Below are 23112 nucleotides of genomic sequence, written 5' to 3'. Positions count from 1 at the left end.
TAATGACAACTCTATGCAGTAATGACAACAACTCTATACAGTAATGACAACAACTCTATGCAGTAATGACAACAACTCTATGCAGTAATGACAACAACTCTATACAGTAATGACAACTCTATACAGTAATGACGACAACTCTATGCAGTAATGACGACAACTCTATGCAGTAATGACAACTCTATACAGTAATGACAACTCTATGCAGTAATGACAACTCTATGCAGTAATGACAACTCTATGCAGTAATGACAACAACTCTATACAGTAATGACGACAACTCTATGCAGTAATGACAACAACTCTATGCAGTAATGACAACAACTCTATGCAGTAATGACAACAACTCTATGCAGTAATGACAACAACTCTATGCAGTAATGACAACAACTCTATACAGTAATGAAAACAACTCTATACAGTAATGACAACAACTCTATGCAGTAATGACAACAACTCTATGCAGTAATGACAACAACTCTATGCAGTAATGACAACAACTCTATGCAGTAATGACAACAACTCTATGCAGTAATGACAACTCTATACAGTAATGACAACTCTATACAGTAATGACAACAACTCTATACAGTAATGACGACAACTCTATGCAGTAATGACGACAACTCTATGCAGTAATGACGACAACTCTATGCAGTAATGACGACAACTCTATGCAGTAATGACGACAACTCTATGCAGTAATGACGACAACTCTATGCAGTAATGACGACAACTCTATGCAGTAATGTCAACTCTATACAGTAATGACAACAACTCTATGCAGTAATGACGACAACTCTATGCAGTAATGACGACAACTCTATGCAGTAATGACGACAACTCTATGCAGTAATGACGACAACTCTATGCAGTAATGACGACAACTCTATGCAGTAATGACAACTCCTCTATGCAGTAATGACGACAACTCTATGCAGTAATGACGACAACTCTATGCAGTAATGACGACAACTCTATGCAGTAATGACAACTCTATACAGTAATGACGACAACTCTATGCAGTAATGACGACAACTCTATGCAGTAATGACGACAACTCTATGCAGTAATGACGACAACTCTATGCAGTAATGACGACAACTCTATGCAGTAATGACAACTCTATACAGTAATGGCAACAACGCTATGCAGTAATGACAACTCTATACAGTAATGACAACTCTATGCAGTAATGACAACAACTCTATACAGTAATGACAACAACTCTATGCAGTAATGACAACAACTCTATGCAGTAATGACAACAACTCTATACAGTAATGACAACTCTATACAGTAATGACGACAACTCTATGCAGTAATGACGACAACTCTATACAGTAATGACAACAACTCTATACAGTAATGACAACAACTCTATACAGTAATGACAACAACTCTATACAGTAATGACAACTCTATACAGTAATGACGACAACTCTATACAGTAATGACAACAACTCTATGCAGTAATGACAACAACTCTATGCAGTAATGACAACAACTCTATACAGTAATGACAACAACGCTATGCAGTAATGACAACTCTATACAGTAATGACAACTCTATGCAGTAATGACAACAACTCTATGCAGTAATGACAACAACTCTATGCAGTAATGACAACAACTCTATGCAGTAATGACAACAACTCTATGCAGTAATGACAACTCTATACAGTAATGACGACAACTCTATACAGTAATGACAACTCTATGCAGTAATGACAACTCTATGCAGTAATGACAACTCTATACAGTAATGACAACTCTATACAGTAATGACAACTCTATACAGTAATGACAACTCTATACAGTAATGACAACTCTATACAGTAATGACGACAACTCTATACAGTAATGACAACTCTATACAGTAATGACAACTCTATACAGTAATGACAACAACTCTATACAGTAATGTCAACAACTCTATACAGTAATGAAAACAACTCTATACAGTAATGACAACAACTCTATGCAGTAATGACAACAACTCTATGCAGTAATGACAACAACTCTATGCAGTAATGACAACTCCTCTATGCAGTAATGACGACAACTCTATGCAGTAATGACGACAACTCTATGCAGTAATGACGACAACTCTATGCAGTAATGACAACTCTATACAGTAATGACGACAACTCTATGCAGTAATGACGACAACTCTATGCAGTAATGACGACAACTCTATGCAGTAATGACGACAACTCTATGCAGTAATGACGACAACTCTATGCAGTAATGACGACAACTCTATGCAGTAATGACAACTCTATACAGTAATGGCGACAACTCTATGCAGTAATGACAACTCTATACAGTAATGGCAACAACTCTATGCAGTAATGACGACAACTCTATACAGTAATGACGACAACTCTATGCAGTAATGACGACAACTCTATGCAGTAATGACAACAACTCTATACAGTAATGACGACAACGCTATGCAGTAATGACAACTCTATACAGTAATGACAACTCTATGCAGTAATGACAACAACTCTATACAGTAATGACAACAACTCTATGCAGTAATGACAACAACTCTATGCAGTAATGACAACAACTCTATACAGTAATGACAACTCTATACAGTAATGACGACAACTCTATGCAGTAATGACGACAACTCTATGCAGTAATGACAACTCTATACAGTAATGACAACTCTATGCAGTAATGACAACTCTATGCAGTAATGACAACTCTATGCAGTAATGACAACAACTCTATACAGTAATGACGACAACTCTATGCAGTAATGACGACAACTCTATGCAGTAATGACAACAACTCTATGCAGTAATGACAACAACTCTATGCAGTAATGACAACAACTCTATGCAGTAATGACAACAACTCTATGCAGTAATGACAACAACTCTATACAGTAATGAAAACAACTCTATACAGTAATGACAACAACTCTATGCAGTAATGACAACAACTCTATGCAGTAATGACAACAACTCTATGCAGTAATGACAACAACTCTATGCAGTAATGACAACAACTCTATGCAGTAATGACAACTCTATACAGTAATGACAACTCTATACAGTAATGACGACAACTCTATGCAGTAATGACGACAACTCTATGCAGTAATGACGACAACTCTATGCAGTAATGACGACAACTCTATGCAGTAATGACGACAACTCTATGCAGTAATGACGACAACTCTATGCAGTAATGACGACAACTCTATGCAGTAATGACGACAACTCTATGCAGTAATGACGACAACTCTATGCAGTAATGACGACAACTCTATGCAGTAATGACGACAACTCTATGCAGTAATGACGACAACTCTATGCAGTAATGACGACAACTCTATGCAGTAATGACGACAACTCTATGCAGTAATGACGACAACTCTATGCAGTAATGACGACAACTCTATGCAGTAATGACAACTCCTCTATGCAGTAATGACGACAACTCTATGCAGTAATGACGACAACTCTATGCAGTAATGACGACAACTCTATGCAGTAATGACAACTCTATACAGTAATGACGACAACTCTATGCAGTAATGACGACAACTCTATGCAGTAATGACGACAACTCTATGCAGTAATGACAACTCTATGCAGTAATGACAACTCTATACAGTAATGGCAACAACTCTATGCAGTAATGACGACAACTCTATACAGTAATGACGACAACTCTATGCAGTAATGACGACAACTCTATGCAGTAATGACAACAACTCTATACAGTAATGACAACAACGCTATGCAGTAATGACAACTCTATACAGTAATGACAACTCTATGCAGTAATGACAACAACTCTATACAGTAATGACAACAACTCTATGCAGTAATGACAACAACTCTATGCAGTAATGACAACAACTCTATACAGTAATGACAACTCTATACAGTAATGACGACAACTCTATGCAGTAATGACGACAACTCTATACAGTAATGACAACAACTCTATACAGTAATGACAACAACTCTATACAGTAATGACAACAACTCTATACAGTAATGACAACTCTATACAGTAATGACGACAACTCTATACAGTAATGACAACAACTCTATGCAGTAATGACAACAACTCTATGCAGTAATGACAACAACTCTATACAGTAATGACAACAACGCTATGCAGTAATGACAACTCTATACAGTAATGACAACTCTATGCAGTAATGACAACAACTCTATACAGTAATGACAACAACTCTATGCAGTAATGACAACAACTCTATGCAGTAATGACAACAACTCTATGCAGTAATGACAACTCTATACAGTAATGACGACAACTCTATACAGTAATGACAACTCTATGCAGTAATGACAACTCTATGCAGTAATGACAACTCTATACAGTAATGACAACTCTATACAGTAATGACAACTCTATACAGTAATGACAACTCTATACAGTAATGACAACTCTATACAGTAATGACGACAACTCTATACAGTAATGACAACTCTATACAGTAATGACAACTCTATACAGTAATGACAACAACTCTATACAGTAATGTCAACAACTCTATACAGTAATGAAAACAACTCTATACAGTAATGACAACAACTCTATGCAGTAATGACAACAACTCTATGCAGTAATGACAACAACTCTATGCAGTAATGACAACAACTCTATGCAGTAATGACAACTCTATACAGTAATGACGACAACTCTATACAGTAATGACAACAACTCTATACAGTAATGACAACTCTATACAGTAATGACGACAACTCTATACAGTAATGACAACAACTCTATACAGTAATGACGACAACTCTATACAGTAATGACGACAACTCTATACAGTAATGACGACAACTCTATACAGTAATGACAACAACTCTATGCAGTAATGACAACTCTATACAGTAATGACGACAACTCTATACAGTAATGACAACAACTCTATGCAGTAATGACAACAACTCTATACAGTAATGACAACAACTCTATGCAGTAATGACAACTCTATACAGTAATGACAACTCTATGCAGTAATGACAACAACTCTATACAGTAATGACAACAACTCTATACAGTAATGACAACAACTCTATACAGTAATGACAACAACTCTATGCAGTAATGACAACTCTATACAGTAATGACGACAACTCTATGCAGTAATGACAACTCTATACAGTAATGACAACTCTATACAGTAATGACAACTCTATACAGTAATGACAACAACTCTATGCAGTAATGACAACAACTCTATGCAGTAATGACAACAACTCTATGCAGTAATGACAACAACTCTATACAGTAATGACAACAACTCTATGCAGTAATGACAACTCTATACAGTAATGACGACAACTCTATGCAGTAATGACAACTCTATACAGTAATGACAACAACTCTATGCAGTAATGACGACAACTCTATGCAGTAATGACGACAACTCTATGCAGTAATGACGACAACTCTATGCAGTAATGACGACAACTCTATGCAGTAATGACGACAACTCTATGCAGTAATGACGACAACTCTATGCAGTAATGACGACAACTCTATGCAGTAATGACGACAACTCTATGCAGTAATGACGACAACTCTATGCAGTAATGACGACAACTCTATGCAGTAATGACGACAACTCTATGCAGTAATGACGACAACTCTATGCAGTAATGACGACAACTCTATGCAGTAATGACGACAACTCTATGCAGTAATGACAACAACTCTATGCAGTAATGACAACTCCTCTATGCAGTAATGACAACAACTCTATGCAGTAATGACAACAACTCTATGCAGTAATGACAACAACTCTATGCAGTAATGACAACAACTCTATGCAGTAATGACAACAACTCTATGCAGTAATGACAACAACTCTATACAGTAATGACGACAACTCTATACAGTAATGACGACAACTCTATACAGTAATGACGACAACTCTATACAGTAATGACGACAACTCTATACAGTAATGACGACAACTCTATGCAGTAATGACAACAACTCTATGCAGTAATGACAACAACTCTATGCAGTAATGACAACAACGCTATGCAGTAATGACAACTCTATACAGTAATGACAACTCTATGCAGTAATGACAACTCTATACAGTAATGACAACTCTATGCAGTAATGACAACTCTATACAGTAATGACGACAACTCTATGCAGTAATGATGACAACTCTATGCAGTAATGTCAACTCTATACAGTAATGACAACAACTCTATGCAGTAATGACAACAACTCTATGCAGTAATGACAACAACTCTATGCAGTAATGACAACAACTCTATACAGTAATGACAACAACTCTATGCAGTAATGACAACAACTCTATACAGTAATGACAACAACTCTATGCAGTAATGACAACAACTCTATGCAGTAATGACAACAACTCTATGCAGTAATGACAACTCTATGCAGTAATGACGACAACTCTATGCAGTAATGACAACAACTCTATGCAGTAATGACAACAACTCTATGCAGTAATGACAACAACTCTATGCAGTAATGACAACAACTCTATGCAGTAATGACAACAACTCTATGCAGTAATGACAACAACGCTATGCAGTAATGACAACTCTATACAGTAATGACAACTCTATGCAGTAATGACAACAACTCTATGCAGTAATGACAACTCTATACAGTAATGACTACTCTATACAGTAATGACAACTCTATACAGTAATGACAACTCTATACAGTAATGACGACAACTCTATGCAGTAATGACGACAACTCTATACAGTAATGACAACAACTCTATACAGTAATGACAACAACTCTATACAGTAATGACAACAACTCTATACAGTAATGACAACTCTATACAGTAATGACGACAACTCTATACAGTAATGACAACAACTCTATGCAGTAATGACAACAACTCTATGCAGTAATGACAACAACTCTATACAGTAATGACAACAACGCTATGCAGTAATGACAACTCTATACAGTAATGACAACTCTATGCAGTAATGACAACAACTCTATACAGTAATGACAACAACTCTATGCAGTAATGACAACAACTCTATGCAGTAATGACAACAACTCTATACAGTAATGACAACAACGCTATGCAGTAATGACAACTCTATACAGTAATGACAACTCTATGCAGTAATGACAACAACTCTATACAGTAATGACAACAACTCTATGCAGTAATGACAACAACTCTATGCAGTAATGACAACAACTCTATGCAGTAATGACAACTCTATACAGTAATGACGTCAACTCTATACAGTAATGACGACAACTCTATACAGTAATGACAACTCTATGCAGTAATGACAACTCTATACAGTAATGACAACTCTATACAGTAATGACAACTCTATACAGAAATGACAACTCTATACAGTAATGACAACTCTATACAGTAATGACAACTCTATACAGTAATGACGACAACTCTATACAGTAATGACGACAACTCTATACAGTAATGACAACTCTATACAGTAATGACAACAACTCTATACAGTAATGTCAACAACTCTATACAGTAATGAAAACAACTCTATACAGTAATGACAACAACTCTATGCAGTAATGACAACAACTCTATGCAGTAATGACAACAACTCTATGCAGTAATGACAACAACTCTATGCAGTAATGACAACAACTCTATGCAGTAATGACAACTCTATACAGTAATGACAACTCTATGCAGTAATGACAACTCTATGCAGTAATGACAACTCTATGCAGTAATGACAACAACTCTATACAGTAATGACGACAACTCTATGCAGTAATGACAACAACTCTATGCAGTAATGACAACAACTCTATGCAGTAATGACAACAACTCTATGCAGTAATGACAACAACTCTATGCAGTAATGACAACAACTCTATACAGTAATGAAAACAACTCTATACAGTAATGACAACAACTCTATGCAGTAATGACAACAACTCTATGCAGTAATGACAACAACTCTATGCAGTAATGACAACAACTCTATGCAGTAATGACAACAACTCTATGCAGTAATGACAACAACTCTATGCAGTAATGACAACAACTCTATGCAGTAATGACAACTCTATACAGTAATGACAACTCTATACAGTAATGACAACAACTCTATGCAGTAATGACGACAACTCTATGCAGTAATGACGACAACTCTATGCAGTAATGACGACAACTCTATGCAGTAATGACGACAACTCTATGCAGTAATGACGTCAACTCTATGCAGTAATGACAACAACTCTATGCAGTAATGACGACAACTCTATGCAGTAATGACGACAACTCTATGCAGTAATGACGACAACTCTATGCAGTAATGACGACAACTCTATGCAGTAATGACGACAACTCTATGCAGTAATGACGACAACTCTATGCAGTAATGACAACTCCTCTATGCAGTAATGACGACAACTCTATGCAGTAATGACGACAACTCTATGCAGTAATGACAACAACTCTATGCAGTAATGACGACAACTCTATGCAGTAATGACGACAACTCTATGCAGTAATGACGACAACTCTATGCAGTAATGACAACTCCTCTATGCAGTAATGACGAAAACTCTATGCAGTAATGACGACAACTCTATGCAGTAATGACGACAACTCTATGCAGTAATGACAACTCCTCTATGCAGTAATGACGACAACTCTATGCAGTAATGACGACAACTCTATGCAGTAATGACGACAACTCTATGCAGTAATGACGACAACTCTATGCAGTAATGACGACAACTCTATGCAGTAATGACAACTCTATACAGTAATGACGACAACTCTATGCAGTAATGACGACAACTCTATGCAGTAATGACGACAACTCTATGCAGTAATGACGACAACTCTATGCAGTAATGACGACAACTCTATGCAGTAATGACGACAACTCTATGCAGTAATGACAACTCTATACAGTAATGGCAACAACTCTATGCAGTAATGACGACAACTCTATACAGTAATGACGACAACTCTATGCAGTAATGACGACAACTCTATGCAGTAATGACAACAACTCTATACAGTAATGACGACAACGCTATGCAGTAATGACAACTCTATACAGTAATGACAACTCTATGCAGTAATGACAACAACTCTATACAGTAATGACAACAACTCTATGCAGTAATGACAACAACTCTATGCAGTAATGACAACAACTCTATACAGTAATGACAACTCTATACAGTAATGACGACAACTCTATGCAGTAATGACGACAACTCTATGCAGTAATGACGACAACTCTATGCAGTAATGACAACTCTATGCAGTAATGACAACTCTATGCAGTAATGACAACTCTATGCAGTAATGACAACAACTCTATACAGTAATGACGACAACTCTATGCAGTAATGACAACAACTCTATGCAGTAATGACAACAACTCTATGCAGTAATGACAACAACTCTATGCAGTAATGACAACAACTCTATGCAGTAATGACAACAACTCTATGCAGTAATGACAACAACTCTATGCAGTAATGACAACAACTCTATACAGTAATGAAAACAACTCTATACAGTAATGACAACAACTCTATGCAGTAATGACAACAACTCTATGCAGTAATGACAACAACTCTATGCAGTAATGACAACAACTCTATGCAGTAATGACAACAACTCTATGCAGTAATGACAACAACTCTATGCAGTAATGACAACAACTCTATGCAGTAATGACAACTCTATACAGTAATGACAACTCTATACAGTAATGACAACAACTCTATGCAGTAATGACGACAACTCTATGCAGTAATGACGACAACTCTATGCAGTAATGACGACAACTCTATGCAGTAATGACGACAACTCTATGCAGTAATGACGACAACTCTATGCAGTAATGACGACAACTCTATGCAGTAATGACGACAACTCTATGCAGTAATGACGACAACTCTATGCAGTAATGACGACAACTCTATGCAGTAATGACGACAACTCTATGCAGTAATGACGACAACTCTATGCAGTAATGACGACAACTCTATGCAGTAATGACGACAACTCTATGCAGTAATGACAACTCCTCTATGCAGTAATGACGACAACTCTATGCAGTAATGACGACAACTCTATGCAGTAATGACGACAACTCTATGCAGTAATGACGACAACTCTATACAGTAATGACAACTCTATACAGTAATGACGACAACTCTATGCAGTAATGACGACAACTCTATGCAGTAATGACGACAACTCTATGCAGTAATGACGACAACTCTATGCAGTAATGACGACAACTCTATGCAGTAATGACAACAACTCTATGCAGTAATGACGACAACTCTATACAGTAATGACGACAACTCTATGCAGTAATGACAACTCTATGCAGTAATGACAACTCTATGCAGTAATGACAACTCTATACAGTAATGACAACTCTATACAGTAATGACGACAACTCTATACAGTAATGACGACAACTCTATACAGTAATGACGACAACTCTATACAGTAATGACAACTCTATACAGTAATGACAACAACTCTATACAGTAATGTCAACAACTCTATACAGTAATGAAAACAACTCTATACAGTAATGACAACAACTCTATGCAGTAATGACAACAACTCTATGCAGTAATGACAACAACTCTATGCAGTAATGACAACAACTCTATGCAGTAATGACAACAACTCTATGCAGTAATGACAACAACTCTATGCAGTAATGACAACTCTATACAGTAATGACAACTCTATGCAGTAATGACAACTCTATGCAGTAATGACAACTCTATGCAGTAATGACAACAACTCTATACAGTAATGACGACAACTCTATGCAGTAATGACAACAACTCTATGCAGTAATGACAACAACTCTATGCAGTAATGACAACAACTCTATGCAGTAATGACAACAACTCTATGCAGTAATGACAACAACTCTATACAGTAATGAAAACAACTCTATACAGTAATGACAACAACTCTATGCAGTAATGACAACAACTCTATGCAGTAATGACAACAACTCTATGCAGTAATGACAACAACTCTATGCAGTAATGACAACAACTCTATGCAGTAATGACAACAACTCTATGCAGTAATGACAACAACTCTATACAGTAATGACAACTCTATACAGTAATGACAACAACTCTATGCAGTAATGACGACAACTCTATGCAGTAATGACGACAACTCTATGCAGTAATGACGACAACTCTATGCAGTAATGACGACAACTCTATGCAGTAATGTCAACTCTATACAGTAATGACAACAACTCTATGCAGTAATGACGACAACTCTATGCAGTAATGACGACAACTCTATGCAGTAATGACGACAACTCTATGCAGTAATGACGACAACTCTATGCAGTAATGACGACAACTCTATGCAGTAATGACAACTCCTCTATGCAGTAATGACGACAACTCCTCTATGCAGTAATGACGACAACTCTATGCAGTAATGACAACAACTCTATGCAGTAATGACGACAACTCTATGCAGTAATGACGACAACTCTATGCAGTAATGACGACAACTCTATGCAGTAATGACGACAACTCTATACAGTAATGACGACAACTCTATGCAGTAATGACAACTCCTCTATGCAGTAATGACGAAAACTCTATGCAGTAATGACGACAACTCTATGCAGTAATGACGACAACTCTATGCAGTAATGACAACTCCTCTATGCAGTAATGACAACTCCTCTATGCAGTAATGACGACAACTCTATGCAGTAATGACGACAACTCTATGCAGTAATGACGACAACTCTATGCAGTAATGACAACTCTATACAGTAATGACGACAACTCTATGCAGTAATGACGACAACTCTATGCAGTAATGACGACAACTCTATGCAGTAATGACGACAACTCTATGCAGTAATGACGACAACTCTATGCAGTAATGACGACAACTCTATGCAGTAATGACGACAACTCTATGCAGTAATGACGACAACTCTATGCAGTAATGACAACTCCTCTATGCAGTAATGACGAGAACTCTATGCAGTAATGACGACAACTCTATGCAGTAATGACAACTCTATACAGTAATGGCAACAACTCTATGCAGTAATGACGACAACTCTATACAGTAATGACGACAACTCTATGCAGTAATGACGACAACTCTATGCAGTAATGACGACAACTCTATACAGTAATGACAACTCCTCTATGCAGTAATGACGACAACTCTATGCAGTAATGACGACAACTCTATGCAGTAATGACGACAACTCTATGCAGTAATGACGACAACTCTATGCAGTAATGACAACTCCTCTATGCAGTAATGACAACTCCTCTATGCAGTAATGACGAAAACTCTATGCAGTAATGACGACAACTCTATGCAGTAATGACGACAACTCTATGCAGTAATGACAACTCCTCTATGCAGTAATGATGAGAACTCTATGCAGTAATGATGAGAACTCTATGCAGTAATGACGACAACTCTATGCAGTAATGACGACAACTCTATGCAGTAATGACGACAACTCTATGCAGTAATGACGACAACTCTATACAGTAATGACGACAACTCTATGCAGTAATGACAACTCCACTATGCAGTAATGACGACAACTCTATACAGTAATGACGACAACTCTATGCAGTAATGACAACTCCACTATGCAGTAATGACGACAACTCTATACAGTAATGACGACAACTCTATGCAGTAATGACAACTCTATACAGTAATGACAACAACTCTATGCAGTAATGACGACAACTCTATGCAGTAATGACGACAACTCTATGCAGTAATGACGACAACTCTATGCAGTAATGACGACAACTCTATACAGTAATGACGACAACTCTATGCAGTAATGACAACTCCACTATGCAGTAATGACGACAACTCTATACAGTAATGACGACAACTCTATGCAGTAATGACAACTCCACTATGCAGTAATGACGACAACTCTATACAGTAATGACAACAACTCTATGCAGTAATGACAACTCCACTATGCAGTAATGACGACAACTCTATGCAGTAATGACGACAACTCTATACAGTAATGACGACAACTCTATGCAGTAATGACAACTCTATACAGTAATGACAACTCTATACAGTAATGACGACAACTCTATGCAGTAATGACGACAACTCTATGCAGTAATGACGACAACTCTATACAGTAATGACGACAACTCTATGCAGTAATGACGACAACTCTATGCAGTAATGACGACAACTCTATGCAGTAATGACGACAACTCTATGCAGTAATGACGACAACTCTATGCAGTAATGACAACTCCTCTATGCAGTAATGACGAGAACTCTATGCAGTAATGACGACAACTCTATGCAGTAATGACAACTCTATACAGTAATGACAACAACTCTATGCAGTAATGACGACAACTCTATGCAGTAATGACAACTCTATACAGTAATGACAACAACTCTATGCAGTAATGACGACAACTCTATACAGTAATGACAACTCCTCTATGCAGTAATGACGACAACTCTATGCAGTAATGACGACAACTCTATGCAGTAATGACGACAACTCTATGCAGTAATGACAACTCCTCTATGCAGTAATGACAACTCCTCTATGCAGTAATGACGACAACTCTATGCAGTAATGACGACAACTCTATGCAGTAATGACGACAACTCTATGCAGTAATGACGACAACTCTATGCAGTAATGACGACAACTCTATGCAGTAATGACGACAACTCTATGCAGTAATGACGACAACTCTATGCAGTAATGACGACAACTCTATGCAGTAATGACGACAACTCTATACAGTAATGACAACTCCTCTATGCAGTAATGACGACAACTCTATGCAGTAATGACGACAACTCTATACAGTAATGACAACAACTCTATACAGTAATGACAACTCCTCTATGCAGTAATGACGACAACTCTATGCAGTAATGACGACAACTCTATGCAGTAATGACGACAACTCTATGCAGTAATGACAACAACTCTATGCAGTAATGACGACAACTCTATGCAGTAATGACAACTCCTCTATGCAGTAATGACGACAACTCTATGCAGTAATGACGACAACTCTATACAGTAATGACAACTCCTCTATGCAGTAATGACATTTACATTACATTTAAGTCATTTAGCAGACGCTCTTATCCAGAGCGACTTACAAGTACATACATTCATACTTTTTTTTGTACTGGCCCCCCGTGGGAATCGAACCCACAACCCTGGCGTTGCAAGCGCCATGCTCTACCAACTGAGCCACACGGGGCCTATGACGACAACTCTATGCAGTAATGACGACAACTCTATACAGTAATGACAACAACTCTATACAGTAATGACGAGAACTCTATACAGTAATGACGATAACTCTATACAGTAATGACGACGACTCTATGCAGTAAGGACAAGTCTATACAGTAGCAAACAGGGGTGTTGTTGCCCACTGTCTGATAGATAGCATGAGAGACTTTGTCTGCCTCTGTCACCATAATGGTCACGTTCTTCCCCGATGTTACAGTGGCGGCAGATAGTCTTCCTGGGGTCCGACGCATAACGAAAAAGACATTACAGATAAAAAGACTACAATTTACATACATTTAAAACATTAACATAGACATTACAGACAAAAAGACTACAATTTACATACATTTAAAACATTAACATAGACATTACAGACAAAAATACTACAATTTACATACATTTAAAACATTAACATAGACATTACAGACAAAAAGGCTACAATTTACATATATTTAAAACATTAACATAGACATTACGGACAAAAAGACTACAATTGACATATATTTAAAACATTAACATAGACATTACAGACAAAAAGACTACAATTTACATACATTTAAAACATAGACATTACAGACAAAAAGACTACAATTTACATACATTTAAAACATTAACATAGACATTACAGACAAAAATACTAGAATTTACATACATTTAAAACATTAACATAGACATTACAGACAAAATACTACAATTTACATGCATTTAAAACATGAACATAGACATTACAGACAAAAAGGCTACAATTTACATACATTAACATATACATTACAGACAAAAAGACTACAATTTACATACATTTAAAACATTAACATAGACATTACAGACAAAGACTACAATTTACATACATTTAAAACATTAACATAGACATTACAGACATACAGTGCATTCGAGAAGTATTCAGACCCCTTGACTTTTTCCAGATTTTGTTACGTTACAGCCTTATTTTAAAATGGATTCAATTGTTTTTTCCCCCCCCTCATCAGTATATACACAATACCCCATAATGACAAAGAAAAAACAGTTTTTGCAAAAAAAATGTATTTTTTAAATATATGAATAATAATAATAAAATATCACATTTACATAAGTACAAATGTATTCAGACCCTTTACTGAATACATAAGTATTCAGACCCTTTACTCAGTACTTTGTTGAAGCACCTTTGGCAGTGATTACAGCTTTGAGTCGTCTTGGGTATGACACTACAAGCTTGGCACACCTGTATTTGGGGAGTTTCTCCCATTCTTCTCTGCAGATCTTTTCAAGCTCTGTCAGGTTGGATGTGGAGCGTCGCTGTACAGCTATTTTCAGGTCTCTCCAAAGTTGTTAGACCGGGTTCAAGTCCGGGCTCCGGCTGGGCCACTCAAGAACATTCAGAAACTTGTCCCAAAGCCACTCATGTGTTGACTTGGCTGTGTGCTTAGGGTTGTTGTCCTGTTGGAAGGTGAACCTTCACCCCAGTCTGAGGTCCTGAGCGCTCTGGAGCAGGTTTTCATCAAGGATCTCTCTGTACTTTGCTCCGTTCATCTTTCCCTCGATCCTGACTTGCATGATGCTGCCAACACCACTCTTCACCGTAGGGATGGTGCCAGGTTTCCTACAGATGTGACGCTTGGCATTCAGGGTGAAGAGTTCAATCTTGGTTTCATTAGACCAGAGAATCTTGTTTCTCTGGTCTTGGTGGTTCCAAACTTCTTCCATTTAAAAATGATTGAGGCCACTGTGTTCTTGACCTTCAATGCTGCACACATTTTTCGGTACCCATCCCCAGATCTGTGCCTCAACACAATCCTGTATTTGAGCTCTATTTGAGACAATTCCTTCAACCTCATGGTTTGGATTTTGCTCTGACATGCACTGTCAACTGTGTGCCTTATATAGAAAACCTGTTTTTGCTTTGTCATTATGGGGTATTGTGTAGGTTGAAAACATGAATTTAATCAATTTTAGAATAAGGCTGTAACATAACAAAATGGGGAAAAATTCAAGGGGCCTGAATACTTTCCGAATGCACTGTAAATATACTGAGTGTACAAAACATTAAGGACACCTCCCTAATATTGAGTTGCACCCCCTTTTGCCCTCAAAACATCCCCAATTCATCGGGGCATGGACTCTACCAGGTGTCGAAAGCGTTCCACAGGGATGCTGGCTCATGTTGACTCCAATGCTTCCCACAGTTGTGTCAAGTTGGCTGGATGTCCTTTTGACGGTGGACCATTCGTGATACACATGGGAAACTATTGAGCGAAAACCCAGCAGCGTTGCAGTTCTTGACACAAACTGGTACGCCTGGCAACTACTACCATACCCCGTTCAAAGGCACTTACATTTTTTTGTCTTGCCCATTCACAATCCATGTCTCAAGGCTTAACCTGTCTCCTCCCCTTCATCTACACTGATCGAAGTGGATTTAACAAGTGACATCAATAAGCAATCACAGCTTTAACTACAACTAAAGACACTCATTAACACATTTCAAATGATATAGCAGTCTGATGCCTGACTGCACAGTTGGTGACGTGGCACTCATCCCTTGGTTGATGTAATGCAACTCCTGCGCATCTAGTCGGGCAGGAAGTGGACCATTGTGTAGTCTGTTGTGATGACCGTCTCCCTCCCTCCAGGAGGCCCAGGTGAGTGTTGAGGTGGCGGTCCCCCAGCGGTACCACAGGGCTGTGATGGGGCCTAAAGGCTGCAGGATCCAGCAGATCACCAGAGATTACGAGGTGCAGGTCAAGTTCCCAGAGAGAGACGACAACGCCAACAACACAGCAGGTCAGCCAAGGCGGTCTGAAAATGAATGGAAGTACTGTGTATATGGAGACTGTTTAGTGCCAAAAATGAGGGGTTAAATACGTGTAAAAAAAACAACAAATGTTTCCTGATCTTTTTTGTATCTCTAAGATATAGGTAGGAACCTTCAGAACATACTTCCTTTAGAATTGTATGGGGGTGTCTGTTGTTCCATGTAGTGATTCTGTTATTCAATGTATTTGCATGGGCTAATAGCAGTAAGGTCAACAACAAAAAATGTAATCAAATATGTATCGATTTTGATACTTCAAAGGGCCTTAAAATTCCAAATCAGATAGTTAAATGATCCTCGGTATGACCTTAAAAAAGTTTAGTAGAACCCCCCTCTCCCCTGGCTTGGACAGGGCTTAGAATGTAATGGGTTAATTAACTCCTACCCGGCACTTTCATTTCTACCTAAAACAAACATGCCCCCCGTTTTGTTGTTTGGTTCAAAACACGTCAGCTTGAAATTGAACATCGGAGTTTCACCAGAAACTCCCAAATAAGCCGTGTTCTTGTTGCCATGGTGACGCTGCAGGTCAGGAGCCCCCTCGGGAGAACGGTGACGCCAGCCCGGAGGCGGAGTTTGTCCTTCGCAAGTGTGACGTCATCACCATCTCGGGGCGGACGGAGAAGTGTGAGCTGGCAAAGATCGCCCTACTGGTATAAACTGTTAAGATGTTAACTTTTCACACTCTGTTGGGAGAGTGTTGTGTGCTTATTTTTTCCCTCACTCTCTCTCTCTCTCTCTCTCTCTCTCTCACCTTTCACCCTCCTTCCAGGCTCTGGTCCCGGTCACGGAGGATGTTGAGGTGTCCTTTGAGCTACACCGTTACATCATTGGTCAGAAGGGCAGTGGCATCAGGAAGATGATGGAGGAGTATGAGGTATGGAGCTCCATCGCCCTCCTCTGGTGGACGTGTAGAACTGCAGCTCTGACGTTCAATCTTGATGTACTGCACACTGCATTTGCTCATCATAGCCCTTTTGTTACGCAAACTACTGTCGTCCCTGATATTCAATTCTGCAAATAATTTATATTTTAGTACGTTACCTCATGTTAAATTGGTCTTGATCAGATTGCCGTCAAACTGATAGTTTTTCTACTGTGCCTTCTCAAAGAAACCGTGGGAAAATCGGACTAAATTTGACTCTGTACTGTAACTCCCTGTGTGTGTGTGTGTGTGTGTGTGTGTGTGTGTGTGTGTGTGTGTGTGTGTGTGTGTGTGTGTGTGTGTGTGTGTGTGTGTGTGTGTGTGTGTGTGTGTGTGTGTGTGTGTAGGTGAACATCTGGGTACCCCAGCCGGAGCAGCAGTCGGATGTGATCAAGGTGACAGGTCAGGTGGCCAACGTAGAGCGGGCCAAGTCAGGCCTGCTGGAGAGAGTCAAAGAACTACAGGCTGAACAGGAGGACAGGGTAGGAACACACACTAAATAGGGAGACGCACACACACACACAGTACTGACTAGTTTATCTCCCTGTCCCTCCAGGCCTTGAGGAGCTTCAAGGTCTCCATCTCAGTAGATCCTAAGTTCCACCCCAAGATCATTGGCCGGAAGGGAGTGGTCATCTCTCAGATCCGCAAAGACCACGACGTCAACGTTCAGTTCCCAGATAAAGGGGACGAACAGCAGGTCAGGAGAGTGTGTGTGTGTCTTGCTCTTTTCTGTTGCGCTCTCTCTCTCTCTATCTCTCTCGCTCTCTCGCTCTCTCTCGCTCTCTCGCTCTCTCTCATCTTTCCTTTGTCATTTTTGTGTGTTTACAGTTCTCTCTCTTCTCGCCCTGCCATGTCCTCTTCTCCTCTCTGTTCTTTCTTGTGTTCTGATCCCTCCCCATCTCATCCTCTCCCCTCTTGTTTCTAAACTCCGTACCTCCCTCCTGCACCTAATTCTCCTCTCCATCTCCCGTGCTGTCTTTCTCATTTACACATCCACTCTCTTATTCTCTTTTCCCCCCTCCTCTCCCAGGATGTGGTGGTGATCTCTCTCTGTTCTCTCTCTGTTCTCTCTCTGTTCTCTCTCTCTCTCTCTCTCCCAGGATGTGATAGTGATCTCTGGGTATGAGCGTAACACGGAAGAGGCGCGGTCAGCCATCGAGCTGCTGGTGTCAACGCTGCAGGAGATGGTCAGCCACGACGTGCACCTGGACCCCCGCACACACGCACGCATCATCGGGGCCCGCGGCAAGGCCATCCGCAAGACCATGGAAGAGTTCAAGGTACGGGCGTGAGGGGGGGTGATTGAACCCCAGGGTAAACGAAGATGTCACAGGGACGCACGACATCGCAGCACCAGTCTGTTTTGTTTTTAGAGGAGACTTTTTCTTTTTCTGTCGCAGTACCTCCGGGAGTCAGTTTGTTAAGCCCTTTAGTTTGAAATGTTAACAACTACAGTATGTTGTGGATGCAAATGAGGCCGTGTTTGTGCCACACTCTGACGTTGTATGGTTTCTCTCCTCTGTCGTGTGTGTGTGTGTGTGTGTGTGTTTAGGTGGACATCCGGTTTCCCCAGCCGGGTTCAGAGGACCCAGGCAGGGTGACGGTGACTGGACTACCAGAGAGTGTGGACAACGCCGTCGACCACCTCCTCAATCTGGAGGAGGAACATGTGAGTGATGGACGGAGTCAATTATCAGTATATGGAGTAAACGTGAGAAACTTTGTCTCTCTCTCTCTTTTCTGCTACTATCTTACTTTCTCCCCTTTTTATTTTACTACTGTCTCTCCAACATTCCATGCTAGATGTTGAGTGTGACAGAGACCGAGACGATGGCAGCCTACATGAAGCCCCCGTCCCGCTATGGAGGGGGGGGAGGAGGTGGGGGCGGCGACATCAGCGGGGGGGCGGCCAAGGGCTTTGTGGTGCGGGACGCCCCCTGGAACGACACGGTGCGTGTCCTGATTCTCGTCATAATGCTCTGTGTGATCTTTATCAGTATCCTCCTCATCATCAATAGTCACTATCATGTAGGCCTATATCTTCGTCATCGTGAGGTTGTTCTGACGTTGTGTGTTGTTGTGTGTCTCAGGCTCCTGATATGAGCAATGCTGAGGACTTCCCCACCTTCGGCGCAGGCCTGGCCCCAAAACAGACCTCCGCCTGGGGCCCCAAGAAGTTTTGAGACATCTGGGAAAACAAGAGAGAGGAGAGGGAGAGAACAAACACTGGACAAATCGCTACTCGCCTTCGCCCCTCCGCCTCCTCCCCCTTTTCCGTTTTTTGCTCTCTCGCAGCTGTTACCCTCAACCGGCAACCCAGGAAGGCCAGAGGAAAAAAAGAGCACGTCCTCATCTCCCTCTCCCCATCTCTTCTCCATCTGTCCTCTATCCCCTTCTCTCCATTGGAGGAAAGACTTTCTCTCTCTTGTTTTCTTGCTTTGTCTTGCCTCTCCACGTCACTTCAACATCGCTGGAGTTGTCGTTGCATTTTAAAGGACTTGTTTTAGTCAGTGGACCCCAACTGCCAACTGCCAAAACCCCAAACCGACACTCCAGGCATCTTGTAACGGTCCTTTGAACCAACTTAACCCAGCAAGCAGTGTAACTGGAGAGCACCAGCCAACCAACAGCCCTCTTTACAAGACAAGAGGGATGTGGAGGATTTTAGGTTCGCAGGGTGGCAGAACTCGCAAACCATAAGTTGTAAAGCAAACACTGCTTAATTTTGTGTGGTTTTGATGATAAAAGGGGATTTTAATGTTCTACTGCGTGAGAGGAGTTTTTAACGATGTACTCCTACGATGTTTTACTGTGGGGGTTTTTACCGGAGTTTGTTACTAGCTGATCCTTCCAAGTACGTTATTACTGAAACTCATCAGAGGGGAAGCGGGGGGGGGGTGATGTTGGGCTGTGATGTTTTGTGGTCTTCACTCTTACAAGAGGAGGATGTGTATAGTTTCATCTGTAATTTATTTCTACCTGAGCTAAAATAGCTTCCATTGTTTTTTTCATGGTGAGTTATCTTTTGAGTCTTAGCCGTGTGAGTCCAGCGAGGTCTGTGTACCGAAGGTTGTTTATTTAAGCAATAAGGCACAAGGGGGTGTGGTATATGGCCAGTATACCGCGGCTAAGTGCTGTTCTTACGCACGACGCAACGTGGAGCGCCTGGATACAGACCTTAGCCGTGGTATATTGGCCATATACCACAAACTCCTGAGGTGCCTTATTGCTGTTATAAACTGGTTACCAATGTAAAGAGAGCAGTAAAAATAAATGTTTCGTCATAACAATGGTATACGGTCTGATATACCACGGCTGTCAGCCAATCAGCATTCAGGGCTCGAACCACCCAGTTTATAATTCTTGTTATTTATGTTTTTGTTTATTTATAACCCATTTTATTTATTGACATTTCTGTGATCTGGCGTTTTCATAAAGCACATAGCAGAAGTGGAATGTGTGTATGGGGGAGGGAGGGAGGGGGACCATTTGGTTATGTACTAGTGTGTTGTTGTGGACAATTTCTGAAGTTGTTTCTATTTTTTTCCCTCTCTTCATTTGAAAGACTGTATGTGTGTGCGTAAGGTGTACATTCGAAAGAAGCTTGACCAATCTTTTACTCCCTCCATCCGTTACTTTCTTTGCATTTTTCTTCATTCCAGCTCCGTCGCTCTTCTTTCCCTTTCTACGCCCGACCCCTCCGTTCAGTCACCTTGTGTAGTTTCAGACTCCGTCCATTTGTAAAGAATATTACATTTCAACTCCCCCAAATACTTGTGCACTCGCAAATAGTAGCTCAACTTGTGTGTCAGTGGAGGCTGCTGAGGGGAGGACGACGACTCATAATAATGGCTGGAACGGCACAAATGGAATGGCATCAAACGTTCCAGCCATTACCACGAGCACATCCTCCCCAATTAAGGTGCCACCAACCTCCTGTGTTGTGTATTGCTGGGAAAATAGGACTCCAAAGCTCTGCTGAATCAAAACTTTGCACTTATTTATATAATTTGTAGCACAAACTGTTTTTACTTATCGATTTATTTTACCACACACTGGCCCTTCCCTCATTCCACGACCAAGTTGGGGTGGTGTTATTGATCAGAATGACTTTCGTTCCATTGAGGCCCCTTTTGCTCTACTGTAGTTTAGAAACTGACCTAGGCTCAGATATCCATGCATAACAAACTCGCCCATTGTACCTACTTGGAATCCGAACTTGTAGTTCCAGAAGTGAATCTGTTTTAACTTCCATGCGCCTGTTGTCGCCATACAAATAGATTGACTAGGATGGGGGGAAAAAAGCCCCTCAGACCATGTTGGCTTAAATGTGGAATTACCGTTCTAGTTATTGTATTTCTGTGGTAGTCTCCTGTATGCTGATGTAAAGGACAGGAGGACTGGTGCAGAACAGCCTGTAGATTTGTTTGAGTTCCCTCCGAGGATGGACTAGTTAACAAACGACAGACAATTCAACCCAACTGGAAGAATAGATGGTTGTTTTTACGTGTACACGGAGGTGTACAAAACCATTAGGAACACTTTCCTAATATTGAGTTGCACCCATTTTTGCCCTCAGAACATCCTCAATTCGTCGGGGCATGGACTCTACAAGGTGTCGAAAGCGTTCCACAGGGATGCTGGCCCATGTTGACTCCAATGCTTCCCACAGTTGTCTGGATGTCCTTTGGTTGGTGGGCCATTCTTGATAAACACAGGAAACTGTTGAGTGTGAAAAACCCAGCAGTGTTGCAGTTCTTGACACACTCAAACTGGTGCGCCTGGCACCTACTACCATACCCCGTTCAAAGGCACTTAAATCTTTTGTCTTGGCCATTCACCCTCTGAATGGCACACACACAATGTATATCTCAAAGCTTAAAAATCATTTTTTGGCTTGTCTCAACTTCATCTACACTGATTGAAGTGGATTTAACAAGTGACATCAGTAAGGGATCATAGCCTTCACCTGGTCAGTCTGTCATGGGAAGAGACGTTCCTAATGTTTGTACACAGTCTAT

General features: G+C 40.1%; 1 protein-coding gene across 1 annotated transcript in view; it reads left to right on the top strand.

Moving 5' to 3' along the window:
• The window catches only part of hdlbpb (high density lipoprotein binding protein b), a 36381-nt gene extending 15026 nt beyond the window's left edge, over nt 1-21355 (top strand). The window contains exons 20-28 of the mRNA XM_038996027.1: nt 16982-17132; nt 17692-17816; nt 17936-18040; nt 18436-18570; nt 18645-18788; nt 19192-19371; nt 19644-19760; nt 19895-20041; nt 20182-21355. Of these exons, the coding sequence (XP_038851955.1) occupies nt 16982-17132; nt 17692-17816; nt 17936-18040; nt 18436-18570; nt 18645-18788; nt 19192-19371; nt 19644-19760; nt 19895-20041; nt 20182-20274 (1197 nt within the window). The 3' untranslated portion in view covers nt 20275-21355. The remainder of the gene's footprint in view (nt 1-16981; nt 17133-17691; nt 17817-17935; nt 18041-18435; nt 18571-18644; nt 18789-19191; nt 19372-19643; nt 19761-19894; nt 20042-20181) is intronic.
• Nucleotides 21356-23112: the final 1757 nt, after the last annotated feature.

The sequence above is a fragment of the Salvelinus namaycush genome, chromosome 6 (genome assembly GCF_016432855.1).
Source record: "Salvelinus namaycush isolate Seneca chromosome 6, SaNama_1.0, whole genome shotgun sequence".
Lineage (NCBI taxonomy): Eukaryota > Metazoa > Chordata > Actinopteri > Salmoniformes > Salmonidae > Salvelinus > Salvelinus namaycush.
Note: the sequence above shows the minus strand (reverse complement) of the source record. Positions and strands in the feature narration are given on the sequence as shown.